The sequence below is a fragment of the Nematostella vectensis genome, chromosome 15, assembly GCF_932526225.1.
Source record: "Nematostella vectensis chromosome 15, jaNemVect1.1, whole genome shotgun sequence".
Lineage (NCBI taxonomy): Eukaryota > Metazoa > Cnidaria > Anthozoa > Actiniaria > Edwardsiidae > Nematostella > Nematostella vectensis.
Window position 1 is genome coordinate 2,529,860 of NC_064048.1, and position 27,200 is coordinate 2,557,059.

The 27,200-nt window shown below is 42.3% G+C and overlaps 1 protein-coding gene across 1 annotated transcript; it reads left to right on the forward strand.

Moving 5' to 3' along the window:
* The first annotated feature begins 72 nt into the window (after positions 1 to 72).
* On the forward strand, positions 73 to 26,927 carry LOC5510800 (L-fucose kinase). Its single transcript, XM_048722813.1, has 27 exons — positions 73 to 242; positions 1,178 to 1,329; positions 1,516 to 1,566; positions 2,422 to 2,559; positions 3,263 to 3,335; positions 3,993 to 4,096; positions 4,267 to 4,347; positions 4,746 to 4,865; positions 5,315 to 5,513; positions 7,380 to 7,639; positions 8,648 to 8,707; positions 9,325 to 9,444; positions 9,664 to 9,765; positions 10,572 to 10,717; positions 11,475 to 11,689; positions 12,813 to 12,958; positions 13,489 to 13,550; positions 15,218 to 15,366; positions 16,662 to 16,759; positions 17,420 to 17,454; positions 17,668 to 17,768; positions 18,149 to 18,600; positions 19,152 to 19,251; positions 20,306 to 20,371; positions 22,903 to 22,959; positions 25,742 to 25,842; positions 26,108 to 26,927. Exons 1-27 carry the CDS (start codon positions 164 to 166, stop codon positions 26,183 to 26,185), a joined length of 3,345 nt encoding a protein of 1,114 aa, XP_048578770.1. The 5' UTR covers positions 73 to 163; the 3' UTR covers positions 26,186 to 26,927.
* Positions 26,928 to 27,200: the final 273 nt, after the last annotated feature.

Consider the following 27,200-nt stretch of genomic DNA (forward strand, 5'->3'; position numbering starts at 1 on the left):
ACATACACTTTACCAAAACTGGGTAGCCTGTGGTAACTTTTTAGTCTCTCGCGGCAAGTAGCTTGTAACGCCTGGCGAAAGCTGATGTTTTGTTCATCCGCCGAAGGACTTCTATGCTTCACTCCACACAGAAATAACGATAGCGAGGAGGTAGAAATAAAGAATGAATACCAGGCGGAAGAAGTGGTCTGCGATCGTGCTGACTTGTCAAAATAAGGCCAGCGCTCATGCTTTTAATAGAGGTAAAAAGATTTGCGAAGCTTTTTGCAATAACTTATTAGTCAAATTACTATCACTTCAAATTCAACATTATCAAGATGTCTTATTCTTGCATAAAGTTTGTAAACGAGTGCAAGAGTGATTTAAAAACTTTTTTAAGGTAATTTACTTTTCATGGAGAGCTAAACCTAAGGTTACATCTTGAATGTTTATTAAAGAAAACAAAACAAAACGTGTCAGATTTCGAGTCACGAATTGAATTAAGCACGTATTAAGTGTTTCTTTGACAACAATATTTTCCTGTTTGGAACGTTCACAAGACTGTTTTTTTTTTATTCTATTATTTATTTGAGTGGAATTTTTTATTTATTTGTTTGATTTTATCTATTTCTCTTATAGTACCATTGCTTTTATTATGAACTAGCTATGTGTATTTGATTATTGGTGTTATGCTTTATATGTGATTTTTTTCTTCATATAAATTTGCCTAAAACCTTTTTAGGTTATTAGCATAAAGGTACCATATTTACTTGAATTAGCACCTCGGTGCTTATTTAAAAGGATGAAACATGCCCAAATAGCCGAAGTATGTTTTTCCCCTCTCAATGCCAATTTTATACTACTTCAACAGTTTCTTTATCTTTAATAATTATTACAACTTGAAGTAGCTTTTTCCAATAAGCGTTCCATCCATTAAATATTTGTTTCTTTATTGTCGAGAGTCTATGAGCTCTGTGCTTTCTTAGAACTACATACAATAGTCATTTCACGCAGTTCATAATGTGCGATGTGGAGTTCTCCAGAGCCCTTCATTTGGTGTCGCTTGAGCAGAAATAAGAAGGGCTCTGGGGACAAGATTGCTGAGTACCCAACTAGTCCCATATGTATGAGTTCTACTCTACACATATTTATTATAAAATATTAAATTATTATTGTCATACATGCTTTATACTTCCAGAGCTGGAGCTGTGTCAAAAGAAAGGCCTCATTGATAAAGACACCCTTCTCTTGGCCCTTGAAGACCCAAAGGCAAGAGTTGGCAGTGGTGGCGCCACGCTTAATGCACTCCTTGTCGTAACAGAACACCTGAGCGCCCAAGCAGGATTTCTGGTGAATTTCTCTTTCCTGACTTTTGCTAAACATAGGGCCTCTTTGTCAAACACCATTTGGTTTTTTCAATTGATTTTTTGAAATTAGATGATTACTATTTGCAACTATCCCAATTTTCACCAATGAAATACCTGTGAATTATGTTTTTTACACATTAGATTTTGAATGTTAAACTTTTTATCTTAGACAGTTGAGTCCAAAGTTTTGCGAGATGCTGACATCCTTATTATGCATATGGTAAGTTAGGGCAACCATGGCCCTCAATATGCTGCTGTTTTTTGGCTGTTTTGTAAATAGAATAATTTTAGATTTAGGGAGTGTTCATTAATTACACCGAGTGGGGGGGGGGGGGGTGGGAGGGAAGATTTTTACTCAAGACACCTTAAAATGTCGGAGCCCCCCTTTCATTGTAAACATTTTTTGTCCGGTGCCCATCCCCCCCCCATAGAACCCCAAAATGTTCTTTCCTTTTCCCTTAGAGGACCTATTTTTTCGAAACCCCCTCCTTTTGGTGGTTAAAACTTTTCGTAGCCCCCCCCCCCTCAGTGTATTTAATGAACACTCCCTTATTGCAAGTAACCACCCATCTAAAAATAGCTGTTCTATTATTTAGCTTAAGTTATAACACACAGAAATCTGAAAATGGCTTTGATGCGCCAAAGAATGCAAATATCTTTATTTAGGTATTCTTTAAAATATTTACTGAACATCTTTAAGGGGGTTGATTTGGTGTGTGTGCCCTTGGCCACCGAAAAGGGTCTGATCTTTACTAAAACTAATACAAAGAGTGCGCAATACCCCATCCCCTTCCATAGCTTATCCTGGGTAACCTATGTACATGTCTGGAAATCTAGTTGCTTAAGTGGGGATGGTTATTTTTTTCTAAGATAACGCAAATCATTCAAGAATGCTAAGCTTAGAGAAGGGCACATTAACGGGCACATAAGATTTCTTCAATTTTGTTTTAGTTAACAGGAAAGCAGTTCAGGCTTTTTTTTTAATTCTCAACAATATTTCTTTAGAAACTACAGTAAAATTGAACGAACTTTCAGTCATTTAAATCTAACCCTTCATATTTCTTTTGATTTCAAGGGTCGAAATTATCCTTTTAGTGCCTGTGGGAGAGCATTTACAACATTGCCAGCCAAGTATAATGACCGCTCACCTGTGATGCTCTATGATAGTCTTGTTGATGTGTTTGGGAGTCTTCTTTACCTGCTTACCTACACTGTAAGTAAACCCAAACACTAATAATCATAACAAGTTAAGTGTTCCGTCAGTTGGTCCATCCATTCATGTGTCTGTCAGTTAGCACTATACGTCATCATCATCGTAATCATTTTGGCCTCGATGGGGGGGACCCCCACAAAATCAGACAGGGGTGATGGTCAGAAAAATCGACTCTAAACCTAAGGGATAGAACTTTGGCAGTTGGTTGAAATTTTCTGACAATCACCGCCGTCTACTTTTATGGGGAGTCCACCACCAGGCCCTGCGATCTGCCATGCACTTGTCAAATCCTGTGTCCCTCGAGATTGTATCAGAGAATGACCAATTACAATTTCCTGTACCTCATAGGGAGCTAGCTGTATTCCCACAAGAATGGATGGGAGATTGCCTTATCTGTTGGGCATGTGGACCAGCATGGCAGGCAGCAGAGAACAGGCCTCAAAATATTGTGGGGGGGGGGGGGGGCACAAACAAAACATTAAGAAAATATTTGGGGGTGCTGCCCCACACACCTACTGGTCATTTCCTTATAACTTTGGGGAAATAAAATTTGGGGGGGGGTATGTACCCCTAGTGCCCCACCCCCTGCCAGGACTGATGAGCGAGGCCTATTAGAATGTCAGTCTGTCACTCCATGTAACCCCTACCCTTCTGTTTTAATTTTTATAACTTTGTTAAGAAAATATTGGCTACTTTTTTCCAGGTGTGCCCTGACTCTCCTAGTGGTGTCTGGGTCTGCAGTACAGATCAGATGCTGTCTGTATTGCCAGACACAGGTATAAATCACCATAATCATCATATTTTTTTTATTATCTTCAGAATCATTATCACCAATTACCTTCATTATCACCATCTTTGTCAACATTACTATCAACCAGGATGATAATTGTCATCATCATCATCATAAATATCATCATAAATTATCATCGTCATCATCATCATCATTGCCGTCATCGTCGTCATCATCAGCCAGCATTGATTTATATTCTTAATCAATGATTATCAACATCAACAACTTCATCATCATCATCATCATCATCATAATCATCATCATCATCATCATCTTCGACACCTTAATCTCTGTCCAGCATCATCTGCAACCAGCATTATTTAATATTTAATGGTATATCATTATCGTCTTCACATTCATCATCCATCACAATCAGTTCATTATAATTATCCAGCTATTCCCTATTTTTCCTTGTCACACATCTCTTGATCTCATCATCTCCCTTTTTGTTACACTCAGAACTGTTCCTGACCGAACTCAATCAATCATCCTTGCCAATTCCTTCCAGTTCATGTTTCATTAAACCTACATATTGATCCTTGTCAAATAGTCTGCTCATGTTTTTATCATTTATTCCCATCTCATCATTAGCTCTGTGTTTCCATGCTCAATATTTCTATCTGTTTAACACTTTGCATTTCAGTGATTGATTGGTCAAAGATGGCTTCTGACGACATAGTTCTGCTGCTCTTTGGATGCTCTCCTCTCTATGCCCGCAGTCACGGAGTCTGCAAGCTTGGAGCACAGGTCAGGGGGGTCTAGGTTTTTGCTAATAAGGGGTGGGTTATAAAGATTTTGAAACTTGACTGAAATCTTTTTTCAGGGAAACAAGATTTTTTGGCACTGATTATCAATCCCCTGATGGGTGACATAATTTTCAAGCTATTTCTGACCTATTTAAATGCTCCTGTTTTTAGGGAGAAATCAAGGATATCTTTTTTAGAGAAACAGATGACAAAATAAAGAGTTGTTCCCTCAGCAATGGCAATGTTCCAGTTGTAAGTGACATAAAATGAGTTTAGCAGGAATGGAATGAATTATGTATCAAAAAAGTCTTACTTTTTTAAGGAAATTTAATTTTTGGGGAGGGTTACATGTTTTGTCTTGCTTTTTTTGGTATCACTTTTTATTGAAGAAATCTCCACTAAATAGTAGTTTAGCTGTGTTTGCATTCTATACCAAAACTATCAATTTTTTTGTAAGATAAAATATACAGTCCAAAATTCAACCATTTAGCAATTACAGTAGTTACATTTTAGTTCACACTTTGTTACAGTAAGTACATTTTTTACTCTGTTTTCAAATGAAAATTCAATCAAGAAGAAATCTTCAAAATATAGTGTATATAAAATGTTGGTGGTTGTTTTAGAAATATTTATTACTTTATTTTTTCCAGGTTGGGAGTCCAGTGTTCTTTAGTCTAAGGGCTGCAGAAAAGTTGCTATCCCTCCATAACTTCCCCCCGCTAGACGCCTGCACTTATTATGGACTGGATAATGGTGCAAGTCCTATACAGGTGAATTTATTATAATCTTCACTACCGACCCACCACTAGCACAGTCACCACACAATAACACCAATATCACACCATTATTATCACTATCACCACCATCATCACTATCATCATGTCATGAAGCTTCTTTTGGAGTATTTTTACTTTCGTTGTTATTTAATCTGCCTTGGGCTTTTATATCAGCATCATTATCATCATCACCATTAACACTGCCACATTATCTTTACTAATATCACCATCATCACTAATCATCATCTCATGATGTCACCCTCATACTTTCTTCTGCCATGTTGTTTAGCTTGCTTTGGTCTTTGATATCACTATCATTAATTATCATCACCTCTATCACTACTGCACCATTATCATTACTTATACCATCATCACTATCAACATCTCTTGATTTGCCTGTTCAGGTACAGTACTTATACTCTTTCTTTTGCCTTATTATTTAGCTTGCCTTGGTGTTTGATATCATGCTAAGTACCTGCACAGACATCACAGAGGAGGATTTTGTGAGAGGCACCCGCAGTACGTCATACGGCAAGAGTACAAAGACCAGCACCGAGCAGATGACTGAGGAGGAGATGTCTCAAATGGCTGGCGCACGTAGTGTCCTGTGGAGGAACATGCGAGGCCTCAAGCCACACGGAGGTGTTATTTCACACAATACATCTCTCTGGCAACTATGTCACACAATATACCTCTCACACAATACATCTCTCAGGCAATCATGTCACACAGTGCATCTCCCAGACAACCATGTCACACAATACATCTCTCTGGCAAACATGTCACACAATATACCTCTCACTTATTTCATCTCCAAGACAAACATGTCACACAATATGCCTGTAACTCAATACAACTACCAGGCTACAATTTCACACAATTTGTCTGTCACACAATACATCTCTCTGGCAACTATGTCACACAATACATCTCTCAGGCAACAATGTCACACAATATGCCTGTCACACAATACACCTCCCAGACAACCATGTCACACAATATGCCTGTAACACAATGCATCTCCCAGGCTACAATGTCACACAATACATCTCTTAGGCAACAATTTCACACAATTTGTCTGTCACACAATACATCTCTCTGGCAACTATGTCACACAATACATCTCTCAGGCAACAATGTCACACAATATGCCTGTCACACAATACACCTCCCAGACAACCATGTCACACAATATGCCTGTAACACAATGCATCTCCCAGGCTACAATGTCACACAATACATCTCTTAGGCAACAATGACAAACAATATGCATGTCACACAATACAAATCTCTCTGGCGATTATGTCACACAATATACCCCTCACACACTACATCTCCCAGACAACCATGTCACACAATATGCCTGTAACACAATACATCTCCCAGACAACCATGTCACACAATTTGTCTGTCACACAATACATCTCTCAGGCAACAATGTCACACAATATGCTTGTCACACAATACAAATCTCTCTGGTGACTATGTCACACAATATACCTCTCACACACTACATCTCTCAGGCGACCATGTCACACAATGTGCCTGTCACACAATACATCTCCAAGGCAACCATGTCACACAATATGCCTGTCACAAAATACATCTCCCAGGCTACAATGTCACACAATATATCTCTCAGTCAACAATGTCACACATTATGCCTGTCACACAATACATCCCCCAGGAAACCATGTCACACAATACATCTCCCAGGCTACAATGTCACTTAATTTGTCTGTCACACAATACATCTCTCAGGCAACAATGTCACACAATATGCCTGTCACACAATACATCCCCCAGGCAACCATGACACACAATACATCTCCCAGGCTACAATGTTACACAATTTGTCTGTCACACAATACACCTCTTAGGCAACAATGTCACACAATACATCTTTCAGGCAATAATGTCACACAATACTGTATGCAGGACAAAACCATTATTCCAATCACACGATAAGCCTGTCACACAATCTGTTTGTCACACAGTATACCTGTATCACAATACTCTTGTCACACAATAAGCCTGTCACAATGTTTGTTTGTCACACAATAAGCCTGTCACAAGGTATGACTGTCACAATATGTGATTATCATACAAAAGCCTGTCACAAAGTATATTCTTGTCACACAATAAGCCTGTCACAAAGTATATTCTTGTCACACAATAAGCCTGTCACAAAGTATATTCTTGTCACACAATATGGCTGTCACAATGTATGCTTATCATACAATAAGCCTGTCACAATATATTACTGTCACAATGAGCCTGTCAAAATGTATGTTTGTCACGCAATAAGACTGTAACACAATAGAACTTTTGCACTATAGGACTATTATACACAATAAACTTGTCATACAATAATCCTATAATACATAAATACAGTAGCATACCAGGAACATTGCCAGGATATTTTTAAGAAGTTTGGGGTAGGCATAGTTTTACATCCTGTCACACACTCACCCCAACAAGCCTGACTCCAGTTTTTCATCATACTAGTCGTCTTACAAGGAGCAGAGTACCATTACATGGCCTCCACGGGCATGTGCTACAGGGATCAACTGCTGGCCAGTGCCAAGATTATCCAAGACAGTGGGCTCCCATTTTTATGCAGCAACATCACACATATAGCCCCATTGGATGGGAGTGCCTCTGCATTAAGCCCTGTTATTGCAGACTCGGCCGTCGTGTTGAATTCTATTGTCGAGGGAAGAGTTAGCATTGGAGAGAACGCGGTCATCTCACATTGTCACTTAGAGGTATGATAACATGTCTAACATCTCTTGTGACTCACTATTGTGGAAGCAAGGGTTACTGGTTAGTGGGTTTGTTATAGCAAGAAATGTAACAAAGAATTTGGAGTGATCTACAGTGGCTTAAAGTGTTAGTAAAAATAACCTTGGTTATCTTTGGTGGCGCAGTTGACAGAGCAAAGCTTCACAACCACAATCACCATCATCAACACCACCATCAACACATCACCACCACTGTCACAACCATTATCACCACCACTACCACCACCATCAACACATCACCACCGCCATCACAACCATTATCACCACCACCACCATCAACACATCATCACCACCGTTACCACCATCATCATCACCACCATCAACACATCACCACTGCCGTCACAACCATTATCACCACCACCACCATCATCACCACCATCAACACATCACCAACGGCGTCACAACCATTATCACCACCACCACCATCATCACCACCATCAACACATCACCAACAGCGTCACAACCATTATCACCACCACCACCATCATCACCACCATCAACACATCACCAACGGCGTCACAACCATTATCACCACCACCACCATCATCACCACCATCAACACATTTGTGGTCAAACATGCAGCGAGCGTAGCCAGGTTTTTAACAGGAGGGCGCTCAAAAGTGACTTTCAAGGCATTTTCTCCTGTATTTTAGATAATGTCTCATACATTTACTGTATTTTTGGCTGCTAAAGGGGGGGCAGGCCCCCTAGGCCACCCCCCTGGCTACACCCCCTAATATGAGTCATGTGGTAGCGGCCTTAGTCGCCTTGCTATGCCTTTGTTACAACCACATTATATCTTCGCTCTCTCATAATGCAGCATTCCAACTGCTAGGAAGCTGATTAGCTTCCCTTTCCAAATTGATTTATCCCTTTATTTATCTATATTTATTTATTTGCTTACTTTTTATTTACTTCTTTATTTTGTATATATTAGTTATTTTTGATAACTCGTAATTTGTTTGCCCTTAGGGGGGGCTGTCCATAGGCCCTGGGTGTGTCCTGACAGGTATTGGTCCACGGGTCATGAAGGTAAATACAGCATTGTGCTATCACCATGGTTATTGTTGCTATAGTGACCCAAGTGAGGGTCTATCCCCCCTTTGGTCAAGGAATTTGTTTGTGAGAAGTACGAGGGTAAAACCCCGTCTCCATCCCCCCCCCCTCCCTTACCCCCTCACCACCTTGTTTGCTGCCATCCACTCATCTTTTACCCTTTGTGCTTGCTAAGCGGGCTAGTTGTTTTATGAGTCTGTGCACATTTTACGAGGAATCCTCAGGCGCGGATCATACTAAACGTACTTAAATCATTTTGACCTGTTTACGTAGACAGATGTAAATAGGCGCCTGGCCCAATATGCCTGTGATGTGACAAAATGAAAGATTTCTCTCTTGAAGAAATTTTGTTACTAACATTGACAACTAATGTTTTTACCTACTATTGAATTAGAAAAAAATATATATGTTTCTTAATTTGCAGGTCTGCATTTTTATTCTTAGTGTTTTTTTTATTTATGACACCATTTTGGAGCAAATGCCCCTTACGTTCTGTGCCATTTTTTTTTTATAATTTGCGTGAGATGTGTAGTCCCCTTCCCTGTGTCATTCTGACGGATGTCTCTGAAGTGTTAGTCCCTTTTTCTCTACAGGAGACAGGAATCTCGATTCCCCCCGATCTGTGTCTCCTCGGGTACAACGTCTGCCTGCCGAACCTTGGCGACCGCTTGATGAATGCTCTCGTAGTGTTCGGGGTCTTCGACGACTTAGAGGTAAGTAAGACTTCGTCCCTACCGAACCTTAGCGACCGCTTGACGAATGCTCTCGTAGTGATTGGGGTCTACGATGACTGGGGTATACCTAAGACATTCGATTTATCAAACATTGGAGACCGTTTGACGAATTCTAATCTTTATATATCCTATTTGCTTAGGATTTCAAGCCCACGAAAACACATTTTATCAGCTTACCTTAATAACTATTTTCCCTAGTGCGCCATTACGTCAGAGAGGAGTACGTTTTGTAACAAGCCATGGGAAGATTTCTTCCAGAGGACGGGTCTCACAGTGGACGATATCTGGATGCGCAATATGGTGAGTGTTACCAGTAATAGGGACCTTAAGTTTACCTTGACGACGACTAGGACAACAGCCGGGGTGGGGGGGACTCTCTATAACAGTAGACGGGGGTGATCTCCTATCTTTTGGGGTATAGACATGAATGTAGTCATGAAAGAGAGGTGCTCGATGGTGCTGTCTTAGGACTGCAGTTCAGTAGAAAAACTGAAAATGTGTTTAGGGTTAGAAATTGCTTTGACAACACTCAATGTGCTATCTTATAGGGGTAAGAATTGCTTTTGACCCACCCAAAGTGTTATCCCTTAGGGTTAGAATTGATTTTGCTGACGATCATCCCCGTATGTTTCTATGCCCCCCCCCCCCCCCCCCCAGAACGTATGAAAAGAGTAACGAAAGGCAAGCGAACCCGTCCTCATTTGACCGCGAAAGTTTAAGTTCTCACGTCGTGGTTTGGTAGAAACGGCTGAAGCGTATCAGACAAAACAGATTTTCACGGGCTTCTATTCAATTCGCAATTCAGCCGCCGTCGTCAGTGGAGGTGGCGGTCCCAGGGGAAGGGGGGATATTCTGGTATAAGAAGACGGACAGAGGGTATTCGGGTATTCATTAGAGAAGGATAGGAGGTAAATAAATGGGTTAATAGTCGAAGTGAAGCGCTCCTTTCTTAAAGATTCTCCTCAATCCATCCTCAAAGTTCGGTTCGAATGTTTAAATGTTTCTAAGGCTCATATACTATCCTAATCCTAGCTTCACGCCTCCCCACGGGGGAGGGGGGGGGGGTTAGAGCTTTTGTGGTGGCTAATTTATGCTTCTGCTGACAGTCTGAGGACAAACGTTGTCTGATGAACGCCCGCCTCTTCCCAATCATCTGTCCTTTTGGGGAAGAAGAGTTATCTGCTTCGGACACCCTGTGGTTAGCTGGCGTCACCACCAGCAGGCCATTCACGGATGACAAACTTCGACAAAGGTAGAGTCCCGTGTAAACAGCGAACATTACTATCGTAGCGTCTCAACCCTCGTGTAAACAGCGAACATTACTATCGTAGCGTCTCAAGCCTCGTGTAAACAGCGAACATTATTATCGTAGCGTCGCAAGTTCCGTGCAAACAGTGAACACTACTATCGTGGCGTCGCTCAAGTCTCGTGGAAACAGCGAACATTACTATCGTAGCGTCTCAAGTCCCGTGTAAACAGCGAACATTACTATCGTAGCGTCGCTCAAGCACCGTGTAAACAGCGAACATTACTATCGTAGCGTCTCAAGTCCCGTGTAAACAGCGAACATTACTATCGTAGCGTCTCAAGTCCCGTATAAAGAGCTAACATTACTATCGTAGCGTCGCTCAAGCACCGTGTAAACAGCGAACATTACTATCGTAGCGTCTCAAGTCCCGTGTAAACAGCGAACATTATTATCGTAGCGTCGCTCAATCCCCGTGTAAACAGCGCACATTACTATCGTAGCGTCTCAAACCCCGTGTAAACAGCGCCAACACAACTCAGCATACAATTGTAACCTCGCTTAAGCCCCGTACAAAATACGCCAGCATTACCACGTCTTGCTGTTTTTCACCTCCTCTCCATCTTCACCCCCTCCTCCCCCCCCCCCTTCCTCTGCGATTGCGCTTGCTACACAAGCCATTTCGTAAGCTACCCTCTCATCCCTAAGAACTCAAATGAACATGAAAGCCACGACATAAACTTATTTGTTGATATTTCTGTAGATGGTTCTCCTCACTGCGACTCTCACTCAAAGAGCTCCTCTCAGTTGCGGACCTAAGTCACGAGTTTGAGTGGAGGAGATCCCTGTGGTTTGAGATTGGGCGCCGGCAGGTCGAGGAAGCCTTGGTCAGCAGTTCAAACACGTGCTTCCTGCCTTTCTTCAAGTCCTGCGCAAAAGATGGCTTCCACAAGGAGTTACTCGAAGCGCTTGATAAAGGTAAGACTGCCCTGTCCGTGGTTCCGCCCCTCTACCCAAACTTCCATATTTCTATTGAGTGTGATATAATAGTCCAGCGCAAAAGATGACTTCCACAAGAAGTTACTCGGAGCGCTTAATAACAGTAATGATAAGACTGCCAAGCCCTGTCCTGTTTGTACAACATCGACGACGGCAACGCGGCGCCAAGGCGCCAGACGTGAAATGCACACTTCGTCTGATACATTTTAGCCGTTTTCCTCCAAACCACGACGTGTAAACACGTTTCACGGGGTCCAGCGAGAAAAATTAAGGACGTTTTCGCTGTAAACCAAATTTATTTCCAAAATTTTAGGGGTACAGGCGTCGTTTAAAAATGAGAGGACTCGGATAAAAGCCGAGGACAGGTTAGCTTGGGATGTTTCAGGAGTGTAAATGGCTTGGGATGTTTCAGGAGTGTAAATGGCTTGGGATGTTTCAGGGGTGTGAATAGTTTGGGATGTTTTAGGGGTGTAAATGGCTTGGAATGTTTCAGGGGTGTGAATAGCTTGGGATGTTTCAGGGGTGTGAATAGTTTGGGATGTTTCAGGGGTGTAAATGGCTTGGAATGTTTCAGGGGTGTGAATAGCTTGGGATGTTTCAGGGGTGTGAATAGTTTGGGATGTTTCAGGGGTGTAAATGGCTTGGAATGTTTCAGGGGTGTGAATAGCTTGGGATGTTTCAGGGGTGTAAATGGCTTGGGATGTTTCAGGGGTGTAAATGGCTTGGGATGTTTCAGGAGTGTAAATGGCTTGGAATGTTTCAGTGGTGTAAATGGCTTGGGATATTTCAGGGGTGTAAATGGCTCTGTTCATTGGTGACATTGAATCCTTCATCCCATTAGGAGGTGATGCCGCTGCCTTTCGCTCATCTTTATTGTCATTTATCCATCACCTATATAAAAAATCAACTTTTCTGTACAGGCTGCAGGTTTACTCAAAACTTGAAATTACCTAGAGTAAGCCAATTATTTCCTTTCGATAAAATTCATTTCACAGAAGGTGAAATTTATTACAGGGTGTTTTTACGTTGTTTTGTTACTCACTCTGTCATGTTTTTAGTGCCACTTAACCTTGCTATTTACTCTCTAATTACCTATTCTCAGTTGCATGTACAAGTCCGCCCGGCATTGCGGCGCGCACGCTGGCGTGTATTGCAGACGTTCTTGGCGCAATGACAGGAGATGAGGCCGGGTTACGTAGCGGACCAGCTGGAAATGTAACGTGGCGACAATCCTTCCAGCTGTTGGAGGTATTGTATGATGTGAACAAAGAAGAGGCTATTGTTACTTTACAGTACAACGCGGGCTATTGTGGCTACGCGGGGAAACGTCTCATCTCCTTATTTTCTTTACGCGCGCTACCGTCACCACTACGTGACTATCAGGACATTAAAATGACCCCCCCCCCCCTTTTTTCCCATTTGACGCGCGCTACCGTGACCATCAGGACATAAAAAGTACCCCCTTTTTACCATGTGACGCGCGCTAGCGTGACCACCTGAGGATGAAAACGTCTTTTTATCTTACAATGTGACGTGCGCTACCGTGACCACCAGGACATGAAAAGTACCGCCTTTTTACCATGGACACGCGCTACCGTGACCATCAAACCATGAAAAATACCCCCTTTTTACCATGTGATGCGCGCTACCGTGACCAGCAGGAGATGTAAACGTCTCATTTTAAGAGCACATGCTATTAAACACCCCTGCTCAAATGACTGCTGATAACCTTTCTACGAAACCTGTGGCTTCTAGTTCTTAAATTGTCTTGTTTTCAGAGAAAACGCATCAAAGAGGGTGTCGCGGCATTGGCAGCCGAGCGAACAAAGTGGATTGATAGGTAATTAAGATAGTGAAATCTGTTAAGACCTCCGAGTGCGAGTACCGTAATTAGAATAAGCGCCTCTCCTAAGGGGTAAAATATGAATAAGCGCCTCTCCTTAGGGGTAAAATATGAATAAGCGCCTCACCTAAGGGGTAAAATATGAATGTGCCTCTCCTTATGGGTAAAATATGAATAAGCGCCTCTCCTTAGGGGTAAAATATGAATAAGCGCCTCACCTAAGGGGTAAAATATGAATGTGCCTCTCCTTATGGGTAAAATATGAATAAGCGCCTCTCCTTAGGGGTAAAATATGAATAAGCTCCTCTCCTAAGGGGTAAAATATGAAAAAGCGCCTCTCCTAAGGGGTAAAATATTAATGTGCCTCTCCTTAGGGGTAAAATATGAATAAGCGCCTCTCCTTATGGGTAAAATATGAATAAGCGCCTCTCCTTAGGGGTAAAATATGAATAAGCGCCTCTCCTTAGGGGTAAAATATGAAAAAGCGCCTCTCCTAAGGGGTAAAATATGAATGTGCCTCTCCTAAGGGGTAAAATATGAATAAACGCCTCTTCCGAATAAGCGCCTCGCTTGAACGTGTTACACTCAATAGACTTGGGGTAAAATATGATGACAAAAGGGACTCGCTAAACGCTAAACAAGGGCAGTAACGATAACTGACAGCACCAGCTGACAGAACATTTTATTATTGAAAGCTTGTTCTGTTATGGTTCTTGGAGGATGTTATCCTAGCACGATGTAAAAAATATTTCAATCTAAAGATGTAATAAGCGATTTTTTTAATAAGCGCCTCCCCCGAAGAAGCGTCTGTGCCTGGGACAAAAAAATAAGCAAATTCATTAGGCGGGGAGTTCGAGTTACCCGAGTAACGACCGAAAACTAGGATTTTCAGTCAGTTCAAGCAAACAGAAAACTCGATTTATCCAAGTTCGAGTTATTAGGGTCACCCTGCATTTATCAAATCATAGACTGATTTTTAAGGCACAATCATTCATCTAGGAAAAGAAAAAAATGCTACTTTATTAGTTGCTGTAAATTTCGGAAATTTAATTTTCGTGTTAGAATAGGCCATTTCGACAGTGCTGAAAAACGCAAGACTAGTTCCAGTACCGCGCGGTTAAACCAGCCTTTTTGTTTTAAAATGGTGGCGTTTTACCGGCGAATTGTCACATTTTGACGAATGCTAAGAAAACTAGACCAAACCTAAGGCTATAATTTTCTTTATGACCCCCTTATTATCAAACAAATCTGTCATCTTTTGTACAATATGGTTTTAATGCTGTACAGATAGTCAAAACAGCGACTGAAGTCAGCATTTCGTACCTTTACTCGAACGAGTCAACACTACGATTGTGTTTGTTTTCGCCAGAACACGCGCATGCGCATACGTTATTCAGCACCGTCGGCCATTTTGCAATAAGCATGCACGCGCACTCGACATGAAAACCCACTAACTACCGTCATGCAGCGCGCGCTTTGTTTAATGCAAGCTTAAATAGGTGTGCGTTCCTTTCTGGTATTTGAGGTATAGCCTATTGCCAGCCATGCAAAAATGAAACACCGTCGCAGCTATGATTGAAAATTAGTGCGCACAGAATATAGACACTAATACAGTAGACCATCAATGTACTGAAGCCTTGTATTGAAGCCTGATCTGTCTTCAGACCAGACCTGCTGATCCGTGCAGCAAGGCACTACGAAGGCGCTGAACAGATTTTACGTAAACACGCCGTCATGAGCACTCAGCAGTTCATAGAGATATCGATGACTCACCTCCCCCCCATGGGGCATTGGGTGATTGCCGAGGCTCCAGGTTTGTAACTAGCAAGTGTGGGGAGGGGGAGTAGTGTCTACCCCCCGTGGGGCATTGGGTGATTGCTGAGGCTCGAGGTTTGTAACTAGCAAGGGTGGGGAGGGGGAGTAGTGTCTACCCCCATGGGGCATTGGGTGATTGCCGAAACTCCAGGTTTGTAACTAGCAAGGATGGGGAGGGGGAGTAGTGTCTACCCCCCATGGGGCATTGGGTGATTGCTGAGACTCCATGTTTGTAACTAGCAAGGATGGGGAGGGGGAGTAGTGTCTACCCCCCATGGGGCATTGGGTGATTGCTGAGACTCCATGTTTGTAACTAGCAAGGATGGGGAGGGAGAGTAGTTTCTACCCCCCATGGGGCATTGGGTGATTGCTGAGTGTCACCCCTACTGGTATTCTATGTTATGCCGAGGCATACTCTGTAACCTAGGGTTGCCGAGGCTCCAGACTTAGTAATTAGCAAGAGGGAGGGGTTGTAATTGTCTGCACCCTTACTGGGCCAATAAGTGATTGCCGAGGCTCAAATTGTCTAACTTGCAGAAGGGGGAGGGGGTATATCCCCACGTGGGGCACTTGGTGATTTCCTTGTAACTAGCTAGGGAAGGGGTCGGGAAAAAGAGTCCCCCCCCTCCCCTCGTGTGGCCTCGTGTGATCGAGGTTACAATGTGCCAAACTAAGCAAGTTTCTAGGGTATTAACATTGAGGTTCTCCTCTGGGCTCTTCCCGCCGTGATTAACGTGCTCATTAGCGTATCATCATTATGATTGGCGTGTTTAGCGATGGTTTGTTTGCAGATTAGCATGATGATTATCGAGATAGTTAGAGTAACCTTAAGAAAATATCTATACCCCCCTATTGAGGGGGTAGGAGGTATGACCCCGCCCCCCACCCCTCTGGAATTTCCATTCCCCTGGAGAAAAATAAATACAGTAACTGTTAAAGCCGCATTGTAACCAGTTTACTTCCGGTCGATTACGTAACAATCTCCTATGATTTTTAACGGAAAACGCGAAGAATATTTCAAAATATAGAAAGCAGTGTGTCTGTTGGAAGTTTCTTTGAGGATGTGATTGATAATTTAGAGCGGATGGCATGTTAAATATATCGGATTCTAATATATTCTTTTGTCTTTTAACAATCGAGGTTTCCTTCGGAAGTGAACTGGTGACAATGCGGCTTTTAGGAAAAAGGGCTTCTGGAAATTCCTGGGCGTTTGAGCCCCCCACCCCCCGGAATGGGGGGGGGGGTTATAGATATTTTCTGGAACTACACAATGCACTGATTTGTTGTTTATAGTCCGTATTGATCTTAGTGGCGGGTGGAGTGACACGCCCCCTATCGCCTATGAACATGGCGGATCAGTTACTAATGTCGCAATCAAGCTAAACGGAGAGGTACGTGACAGTTACGCTCCGAGTTTGCGTTACATAGTACGCACGAACATTTAGGGTCTGCCCTCCTATATTTAACTAGCACTTAGGCTATTAAAGCTGCATTGTCACCAGTTTACTTCCGGTTGACTGCTTAACAATCTCCGATGATTTTTAACGAAAAAGGGAAAAAAAAAGTTTAAAATATTGAAAGCAGTGTGTTTAGTGGAAGTTTCTTTGAGGATGTGATTGATGATTTAGAGCAGATGGCCTGTCAAATAGCGCAGATTCTAATAGATTCTTTTGTGGTTTCCTCCGCAAGTAAACTGTTGATAATGCGGCTTTGATTCAGATTGGCACACCCTCTTATACCAGCTAGCAAGCCACTTTTTTTAAACATTGGCTTTGTGGGACTGAAGAGATGGGGAAAAGGGGTGTGGTGGGGGAAGGGAGGCATCCCCTGTATTCGGTGGGCAGATGCCATTTTCCTTGTACTCTGGCTCTAGGAGACAGCAGCCTCCCCCTGATGGTAGCTTCTGCAGTTTATCGTCGTTTTTTTTATAATGTATTTACTTTTAGGCTAAGATCTATTCTCGATATAAAGACCCAAAAACAAAAATGCCTATTTTCAATGATTATATACAGCATCAAACATTTCCGATTAGTGTATGTTTTTTTCATCAGAAACCGATACAAGTCCAGATCAAGAGAATCCCGGAGTAAGTAAGCTAACTCATTATATGTCTTAATACAGGACACGCGCAGAGTGGGATAGAGTACCCACTCGAAATTTACCCTGCCCCCCCCTTGCGCGTTTACAGTTCGTAAAGAGTTTTCTAATCTGGCTCGCTCCTCCACATGTTTTAAACCGAGTATCCCTCCCCTAGTTCCTGGTAAAAATAGGCTGTCCTGATGTTAACAAATGATTTCAGGCCTGAGATCGTGCTTGTGATAAACGCCGGAGATCACAGCACTCGTGTTGTCTGTAAAAAGCTGGAAGACATGGCCGACTACTCCCAGCCCCATGCCCCAGGTATGACGTGACGTGTGACGCATAGAGTGGCGTGACCCAAATACCGTGCCAAGATTAACGTGACGCGTGGCACAGAGTGGCGTGACACAAATACCCTGCCAAATATGACGTGACGCGTGACTCATAGAGTAGCGTGGCACAAAACACCTGACAAGCATGATATGGCGCTTGACTCATAGACGGCGTGACACGAAACCCCTGCCGAGTATGACGTGACGCGTGACACAGATTGGCGTGACACAAATCAATTGCCAAGTAAAACGTGACACGTGACGTCACGTGGCGTCACAGAACTACTCTGCCAATAATTAACGCGTGACGCATAGTGTTGCGTGACACGTAAACCAGGCCTCTCACTTGACGTTGTTCTATCCCTCCAGGTGCACTTGGCAAAGCGTGTTTTTTTGCCACCAATCTCCTCACCATCCCCTCCACACAGTCCTTAGCCAATCAGCTCAAAGAACGCTACCAGGGGGGCTTCGAGATCCATTCCCGCGCGGACGTACCCTATGGAAGCGGCCTGGGTACTAGTAGCATTCTCGCCGGCGCGTTTCTGGGCGCTCTGCTGCGAGCCGCTGGCCGCACTGCGGGCGTCAACTCCCTGATTCACTCCGTGATGATAGTTGAGCAGATGCTGACCTGTGGTGGGGGATGGCAGGATAACGTCGGGGGACTGGTGTCTGGTTTTAAGTGCGCCCGCTCCAGACCCTCTCTGCCCATGGAGGTGACGTTTGATGTGCTGCGGGTCCCGGATTCTGTGATCGATGAGCTGAATAGATGCCTTGTGTTCGTGTATACTGGCAAGACCAGGCTTGCCAAGAACCTGCTACAGGTTAGAATAGCGAACTTGTATTTCCATGGTATTACCAATATTATTGAGAGTGCCCAACTCTACCGATTTTGGACGGGATTATCTCTTTTTGACTTGAAAATCCCGAAGATAATCCCTAATATGCAGTGTGGAAATATTAAAACATTTGTTATAAAGTGGTCTGTACCTTTGGTAGTTTTCTTGTATAATGACGGTCTGCAAAGGGCAACAACGCGAAAGTGTTTTAGGGGGGGGAGGGGAAGGGGGGGCATTCGTTTTATTGGGGAGTGGTGGCGAGTCTGATCTTAGATAATAACATCTGCAACTTCTTGCAAAACAAACGCAACAACATCATTCTAGTAGCAGAAGCAACAACAACAACAACTCCATAATAATCAACAACAACAACGAAAATAGCAGTAACATCAATGTAGTAATCAACAACAACAACAGCAGCAGAAAAAAATCTCAAGCTGACCCTGAATGGAATATTTTTGTTGTCGCGACTCTCCTATTATAGGAATACGTACAGGACCTTTCTGCTTGTTTCTCTGAATGTGTGTTTTTAACAGGGCGTGGTTCGGAATTGGTACAGCAGGCAGTCTGAGATCGTTCAGGTCGTGCATGATTTGGTGGAGAACTCGGAAAAGTGCGCCAAGGCTTTGGAGCGAGGTACTTCTTATAAACTCACAGTGATATAACTTTTATTTTAGATTAGAAAATTTAATGTACGAAAACAACTTCAACCAGCGTTACGCGCGATCTGATTCCCACTTAAATTAGTAAATGGTATGACTAAAAAGACTACAGACTGTAGAAAAACTAGGTGGCATGAATAGAAAAACTACACACAAGCTGTAGAAAAACTAGGTGGTATGACTAGAAAAACTACACACAAGCTGTAGAAAAACTAGGTGGTATGACTAGAAAAACTACACACAAGCTGTAGAAAAACTAGGTTGTATGACTAGAAATACTGCAGACAAGCTGTAGAAAAACTAGGTAGTATGACTAGAAAAACTACACACAAGCTATAGAAAAACTAGGTGGTATGACTAGAAATACGGCAGACAAGCTGTAGAAAAACTAGGTGGTATGACTAGAAAAACTACACACAAGCTGTAGAAAAACTAGGTGGTACGACTAGAAAAACTACACACAAGCTGTAGAAAAACTGGGTGGTATGACTAGAAAAACTACACACAAGCTGTAGAAAAACTAGGTTGTATGACTAGAAATACTGCAGACAAGCTGTAGAAAAACTAGGTGGTATGACTAGAAAAACTACACACAAGCTATAGAAAAACTAGGTGGTATGACTAGAAATACGGCAGACAAACTGTAGAAAAACTAGGTGGTATGACTAGAAAAACTACACACAAGCTGTAGAAAAACTAGGTGGTATGACTAGAAATACGGCAGACAAGCTGTAGAAAAACTAGGTGGTATGAAAAGAAAGACTACAGACAAGTTGTAGAATAACTAGTTGGTATGACTAGGAAGACTACCGACAAACTGTAGAATAACTAGGTTGTATGGGTAGAAAGACTACAGACAAGCTGTAGAACAACTAGGTGGTATGACAAGGAAGACTACAGACAAGCTGTAGAATAAAATAAGAATAAAATTCTTAGGTGCACGGCGAATCTCGTTAATAAGTACGGTAATCGTAGTGTCCAGTCAAGCTACAGAGAAATGTTATAACCAGAATAACTTTGTTTTGTAGGCGATTTAGAGGATCTCGGGAAATGCGTTTACAACTACAGAGAGCAGAAGAAAATAATCGCTCCAGGTAGGATAGTTATCACTTGCATTCTTGTTAAAAGCACTGCAATATATAAGACATAAGCAATACAAAAATGACTCGTCAAATAAACAGTCGTTAGCATCCCGGTCAATGCTTGTATACTAACAGCTGAACATAGCCCCAGGCATTCTGCTCGGTATCCCTGTGGTTGACCGTAAGGCAAGAGGGTTTCGGGTGACACACATGAAATCACCACGGAAACCTGAAACAACCCAAAAAAAACAACAGTCAACTTTCCTGTGTCTTCTAAATTCCCTATATTATTATTGCATATAAGTAAAAAAAAAAATACAAGAAAAAAAAGAATTATATTGAGCCACCCCATCTAAACACAAAGTTTTATACCTTATTTCCCATACTCAAAAGAAAACGTCGCAAGAGCTCCTCCAAATTGTCGGACGGAAGTGGATGATTTCTCAGACCTGGTAGTTTGACAGGGTGACAAAATGGTGACTGAGAGTTTTGTAAGGATATCTTAGGGAACATAAAGGGTTTCCCCTAGTAGAAGTGTTAGAAAGTATAGAACAGTTAGGATCATAACTAAAATTGGAGGCATTTTGTAAATAAAAAAATTATCCAATCACAGCAGAGTACCCACCCCCTCCCCCTTGGTACTTGTATGTCAAGCTATCACTTGAAACAAAATGGCGGAGTACGATTATACAGCCTAACCGTTTCTTTGAAGCTGTTTGACACCCCGAAAATAATATGCCACATTCAATATCGAAAAACACGCACTTATAGTTCACTAAACGCTGAACACAGACCCGGGAAGCACCGTCGACTCGATGCTAATACGTTGTAATAAGCTAAGTCCAGCAACTAAAACACTAGTGTAAAAGTTTTACTTAATACAAAACTAGGTATTTAAGTTATTTTAAACTGTTCTTCAAGGCAGTTACTTCATACCAGGGGTCTACTATAAAGCCGGAGATTTTACATAGATTTTACTTAATTTTCTCAATAGTTTCACGTGTGATCAAAATACAACGGCGTAGAGTGAATGTATCAAACAATAAAAGTACTTATAAAAAAAATAAGCGATAGAGAGAGGGGGCTTAAACTTGAACAACCTATTCTGGGTGCAAGTTTACTTGTGTGACCACAGTCATTGTACTCCACTGGACACCATTAATCAGACATATTGTATGAGAAAAATGTGGTGACAGTTAACTTATATGATGGCTTCAGAAGAAAATTACCCCCATTCCCACCCCTTGATCTGTCTTTGTATGGGTGTGTTCATTAGAAATGAGGTATAGAGACATGAAAACCCTACAGAAAATATAGGACAACAGACAGGATCATTTTCGAACATTAAAAATTATATTTTTGATATTAAATCAGCCATCCTATTTTAGCCTGGCAATGTTTTGAAAATTACATTAAATCAGGCATCCTATTTTAGCCTGACAATGTTTTGAAAATTACAAAATAATATAACTGAATGATCAATTGTCAATAACACCCACATGAACTCTCTATTTTTTCAAACTTTGCATCATGTACTGGATTTATGTAAAAAAAAGTTGCCATCTACCATGGTATAAGATAGGTATACAATGATTTATTGTAGAATACTGCAGAAAATTCCGCTTGTCATGTATCTCAAGAGCATACCCCTTGAAAAAATATCCCATATAAATAAGCTCCTACTCATGTGCTCACTAGGCCAGTCCCTTTCAATTTCATCGATTATTTTTATTCGCAACGGCTACTGTAGCACCCGAACCAAAACGAAAAGACAAGACAAAAAAGGTTTACCACAACTCTGCTTCTTGCTTGTTTTAGTCGGCTACCTTTCTTCTGCGACTTGAGATTCCATGGTACAGCATGTAACTTTCGAAAATGTAAACAAAAACTAAATGGCGGGGTACCCATGGGGTACCCACGAGGTATTCGCTTGTTCAAAGCATCAAAATGATGAGAAACTATTGTAGATTCCATCGATGTATTTCCTTTTTTGCTGACACCGTCCGGACCTAACGAAAATCCCAACTTTCTCAGATCGATCGGGCACACATAAGGGTGAAATTTTGAGTGAAGTTGGCCGTAAATCGCACTGATTCGTTTTTACAACAAGGCGTCCGGGTTCCTCTAGCATGCAGTAAACGCAATAAATCATAGGTAGGAGTATTATTCGGCCGACAGAAGAACGTTTTCTGCGTGGTTCTCTCGCCGCGGCTATGGCTGCCATTTTGCATAATTAGGTAAACTGATACCTCCAATTTTAGTTATGACCCTAGCTGTAGAAAGTGCTAGTATGTGATGTCAAGTGGAATTATAACATAACACAATTATTCGAGTGCAACCTTTTTTCTCAGTATGTGTTTACGTTGATATAAGCATCTAACCGAAATACTTATGCAACTTTCTCACGACAAAGCGGTGAAAACTCATTCATGTCGTAGATTTCATGAGTTCATGATCAAACGGGCTTGGGAGTCGCAGCTCATAAATTCCCTGTTTCGTCGACTATAGACATAAATTATATTGTATGAATTGCTTCCTTTCAGGTACAGAGCCCGATGTCATAAAGGACATGATGGAATTGATCGCTCCTTATGCATACGGTAAGTCTGAGTTGGAAAGGTGAGCACAGCTGGGGACCCTAACCCGTGGTATACCATGAGTTGGAAAGGTGAGCACAGCTGGGGACCCTAACCCGTGGTATACCATGAGTTGGAAAGATGAGCACAGCTGGGGACCCTAACCCGTGGTATGTTGTTCGTCAACTCGTAGTCGAGTATGACCATAGCAATACTGACAGTATAACAATGTCTAAGGGGCGGAGGGATGAATCCGCAGGTGGCTTATAAGGCCAATTCGTGCAAGAAAACCCCTTCCACAAGTCGGACACCAGTAAGAGGGGGTCATATTGATAGGTTGGTCAGCTCTAGCCTTGCGTTTTTGGCGTTTGTTTTTGGCTGCGTTGGAGCGTTTATTTTCTGAGTGGATGGCACCTTTGTGAATCAGATTACGCCAAATCGGTCTGTCAGATGCTGCAGTTTCCCACGTTGAAACGTCGATATTGAAGTCTTTCAGATGTGATTTGATGCAGTCTTTATAGCGTTTGCGCTGGCCTCCAACTTTCCTGCTTCCACGGCTTAGTTCACCGTACAACAGCTGTTTGGGTATTCTGGAGTCTGACATACGGCAGACGTGTCCTGCCCATCGTGTCTGAGCTTTGCGCATGGTGGTAATGACGCTGGGGAGGTTTGCTCTCTCCAGAACCTCAGTGTTTGTGATTCTATCCTGCCAGCGGATATTTAGGATGTTTCTGAGACAGCGGAGATGGAACTGCTGGAGAAGTTTCTCATGTCTTCTGTAGATGGTCCAAGTTTCGCAGCCATAGAGAAGTGTTGTTAAGACGACTGCTCTGTACACTTTGATCTTGGTGCATTGTGAGATGCCTCTGCGTTCCCAGACTGACTTCCTCAATCTCCCAAAGGCACTGCTTGCCTTCGCGATGCGGTTGTTGATTTCTGCATCGATGTTGGCGTTGCGGGAGAGAGTGCTGCCGAGGTAGGTGAAGTTTTCTACATCTTGAAGTCGCTGCCCCTTAACTGTGATGTTTGGTTCCTGATATGGTTTTCCTGGGGCGGGCTGATACATCACTTCAGTCTTCTTGATACTGATGGTGAGGCCAAAGTTGTCACAGGCGGATGAGAAAGCGTCCATTTCCTGTTGCATGTCATGCTCATTGACGGCGTTGAGGGCACAGTCATCAGCAAAAAGCAGGTCACGAATCACAGTCTCTTTGACTCTAGTGACGGCCTTCAGACGTCGTAGGTTGAACAGCTTTCCATCACACCTATACCTGATGGGGATGCCTAGGGGTGTCTCCCTGAAGGCATCAGTCAGCATTGCAGAGAACATCAAACTAAACAGTGTAGGTGCAAGGACACAACCTTGCTTGACTCCATTTGACACTTGAAAAGGGGCAGAGGTATTTCCATCATCAAGAACACGGGCCATCATCCCATCGTGAAATTGTCTAACAATCTTTATGAACCTCTCGGGGCAGCCGAACTTCGCCATGATTTTCCACAGTCCCTCTCTGCTCACAGTGTCGAACGCTTTTGTTAAATCTACAAAAGTGGTATAGAGATCTTGATTTTGTTCCACACTTTTCTCCTGAATCTGACGTGCAGCAAAGATCATATCAACAGTTCCTCGACCTGCACGGAAACCGCATTGGCTCTCAGGGAGATGGCCTTGCTCAAGGTGTTTGAGGAGACGATTGAGAAGCAGTCGGGCAAAGATCTTTGCAGCGATGGAGAGAAGTGAAATCCCTCTATGGTTGTCACAAGATCGCTTGTTGCCCTTTCTCTTGTAGATGTGGACGATTGTGGCATCTTTAAAATCTTGCGGGAGGGTCTCACTTTCCCAGAGCGATTGGAATAGCACTGTTAATTTGTGTAGGAGAGAAGGACCGCCTGACTTGAACACTTCGGCAGGGATGGCATCAGAGCCGGGGGCTTTTCCAGTCGACATCTGCTTGATTGCCTTGACAACCTCATCCTCTGATGGTGTTATGTCCAGGTCTGGGTTTATGTCCACCTGTGGAAGGCGTTGTATGGCTTCGTCATTGATGGATGATGGACGATTTAGAACGCCATTGAAGTGTTCTGCCCATCTCTCTACTATCATGTTTTTGTCAGTGATGAGTGTTGCTCCGTCAGCGCTCAGTAGTGGGAAACTGCCCGGTGTTGGTGGTCCAAATATACATCTGAGCGAATCGTAGAATCGTTTCGTGTCGTGTCTGTCTGCAAAGCCTTGAATTTCATCAGCTTTGTCACTCAGCCATGTGTCTTGAATGTCACGGAGTTTTAATTGGACCTGTCTGCGTTTGCTGACGTAGGCGTCTTTCTTCGAGACTGAGTTGGGATCATTTTGATGAGCTCTGAAGAGTTGCCGTTTTTCTTCCAAAAGAGCTGTGATTTTGGCATCATTTTCATCAAACCAGTCCTGATGGTTCCTGGTAACTGATCCGAGCACCTCAAGGTATACCCGTGGTATACCATGAGTTGGAAAGATGAGCACAGCTGGAGACCTTAACCCGTGGTATACCATGAGTTGGAAAGATGAGCACAGCTGGGGACCCTAACCCGTGGCATACCATCTTCAGTGGCAGTGATTAATAATCATTTATTGTAACTCATACTCATGATTGTTGATTGAGCAGTCTGTATGTACATGCTATTAAAGCCAATCGCATTCGAAGCGCTTAGAGAATCTACAAAACAACACATTTGCATGATTTGCATGCAGCAAAAAAATGATGACTTGTAGCTAGTGAAGGGGGGTATTGATGATTTACTGACATCATTGCGCATGCTTGCTTGACCGCAGGTCAGTGCCTTACGGGCGCGGGTGGCGGCGGGTTCATGTACATAATTGCCAAGTCTCCGGCAATGGCGGGATCAATCAAAGACATGCTGAAAACCAAGAAGGTATATGGTCGATTCGTGCCGCAACCTATAACAAAGGAATGGACCGCTGGTCTGGCCTAGAACCGCGCGCGTGAATGCAAGATGGTGACCGATAACCAAACGAAACAGATTTTTCGCGATGAACACCTCTCACTTTTTTAATGGTCCGTTTCTTCCCTTTTTCTCTATTTTCCCGTCCCTGTCCTTAATATTAGTTATCCTTCCTTTCTTCATTATCATACCTCATTGCACTTGTGACCTTTATCGTACTTTTATTTATCTACAGCCCTCTGATGACATGGTTATCTATGACGTCAGTATCGATAACGAGGGTCTGATTGTCCGCGTGGAACCTGGATCCTAATTGAAGAATAGCAGTTTTTTTTTTAAATTGTTCATCTCCCGCGCATGCGCACAGCTCATACTCAAAATTTTAAAATTTGAATTACAAAATTCTCACTCTTTCTCAATATAGTTCACTTTCGAACTCTACGCATTATTTCTCATTTATTTTCGAAATAGTATAGATGACTGATCACGTGACTTTAAGTGACAAGTTCAAGACAAAATAAAAACAGAAGTGGCTTCCACGCCTAAGAGTGAAGAAAAATATTTCTGGCTGTTTCGTAAGCGCTGAATAAGTTACTTTTTGTTGTTATTTTGCCGCTCATAGCCGTGCGCGAGTTTACCACACAAAAAGTCAATTCGACAATTCGACATAAAGCAATGAAAATACAGTTGTAAATATTTAATTCATTCTTCTGATTATTGGTACAGCTGAGTCAAAATCTCTGACTTTCCTATTTTGGAAATGGAATCGATTAGTGTTTTCTTTTCTTTGGTTTTCTTATTTCTCAGCTTGTTTAGTTACAAACAGCGGAAATTCCAACTTAAACAATAAAAAACCTTAACGGCATTAACTGTCAAGATTGTAACTTCAAGATTGTAAATCAAGAGACAATTATTAATAACAAAATAGAATATATTTCAGGTTAACAAGGGTGATATTTTGATTAAGTTGGTTATTTTAGCTAATGTGTAGGTAAGTTCTGTTATGCAATCACAGGTGTTTTTAATTACAAAAATAAAAGAAACTGTCACAGTGATGTAGTGTCATATTTAATGGTGTAAAATCTCACATCATTCTGAACAGTGTTTTAATAATGGCTTAAACATATTTAAGACCAAGCATATGATTTTACTCATTCTAATGTCAAAGACGTAAATACTTTTAATGACCAGAGAACTGCAAAAATAGGACGGTTTCCCTAAAGACTTCTTTCTAAAATAGGTGTGATGTAGCTTGTGAGAAGACAGCTCTGACATGGAATAGAAAGCAACCAGAGTCCGTAACAGCAACCAAACCGCACATATAAGGA

Coding starts and splice junctions, on each gene's coding strand:
- LOC5510800 (XM_048722813.1), top strand. CDS start 164: ATGAATACCAGGCGGAAGAAGTGGTCTGCGATCGTGCTGACTTGTCAA. Junction 8,708..9,324: donor TTGGTCCACGGGTCATGAAG/GTAAATACAGCA, acceptor TTTTCTCTACAG/GAGACAGGAATCTCGATTCC. Junction 17,455..17,667: donor CAGATCAAGAGAATCCCGGA/GTAAGTAAGCTA, acceptor AAATGATTTCAG/GCCTGAGATCGTGCTTGTGA.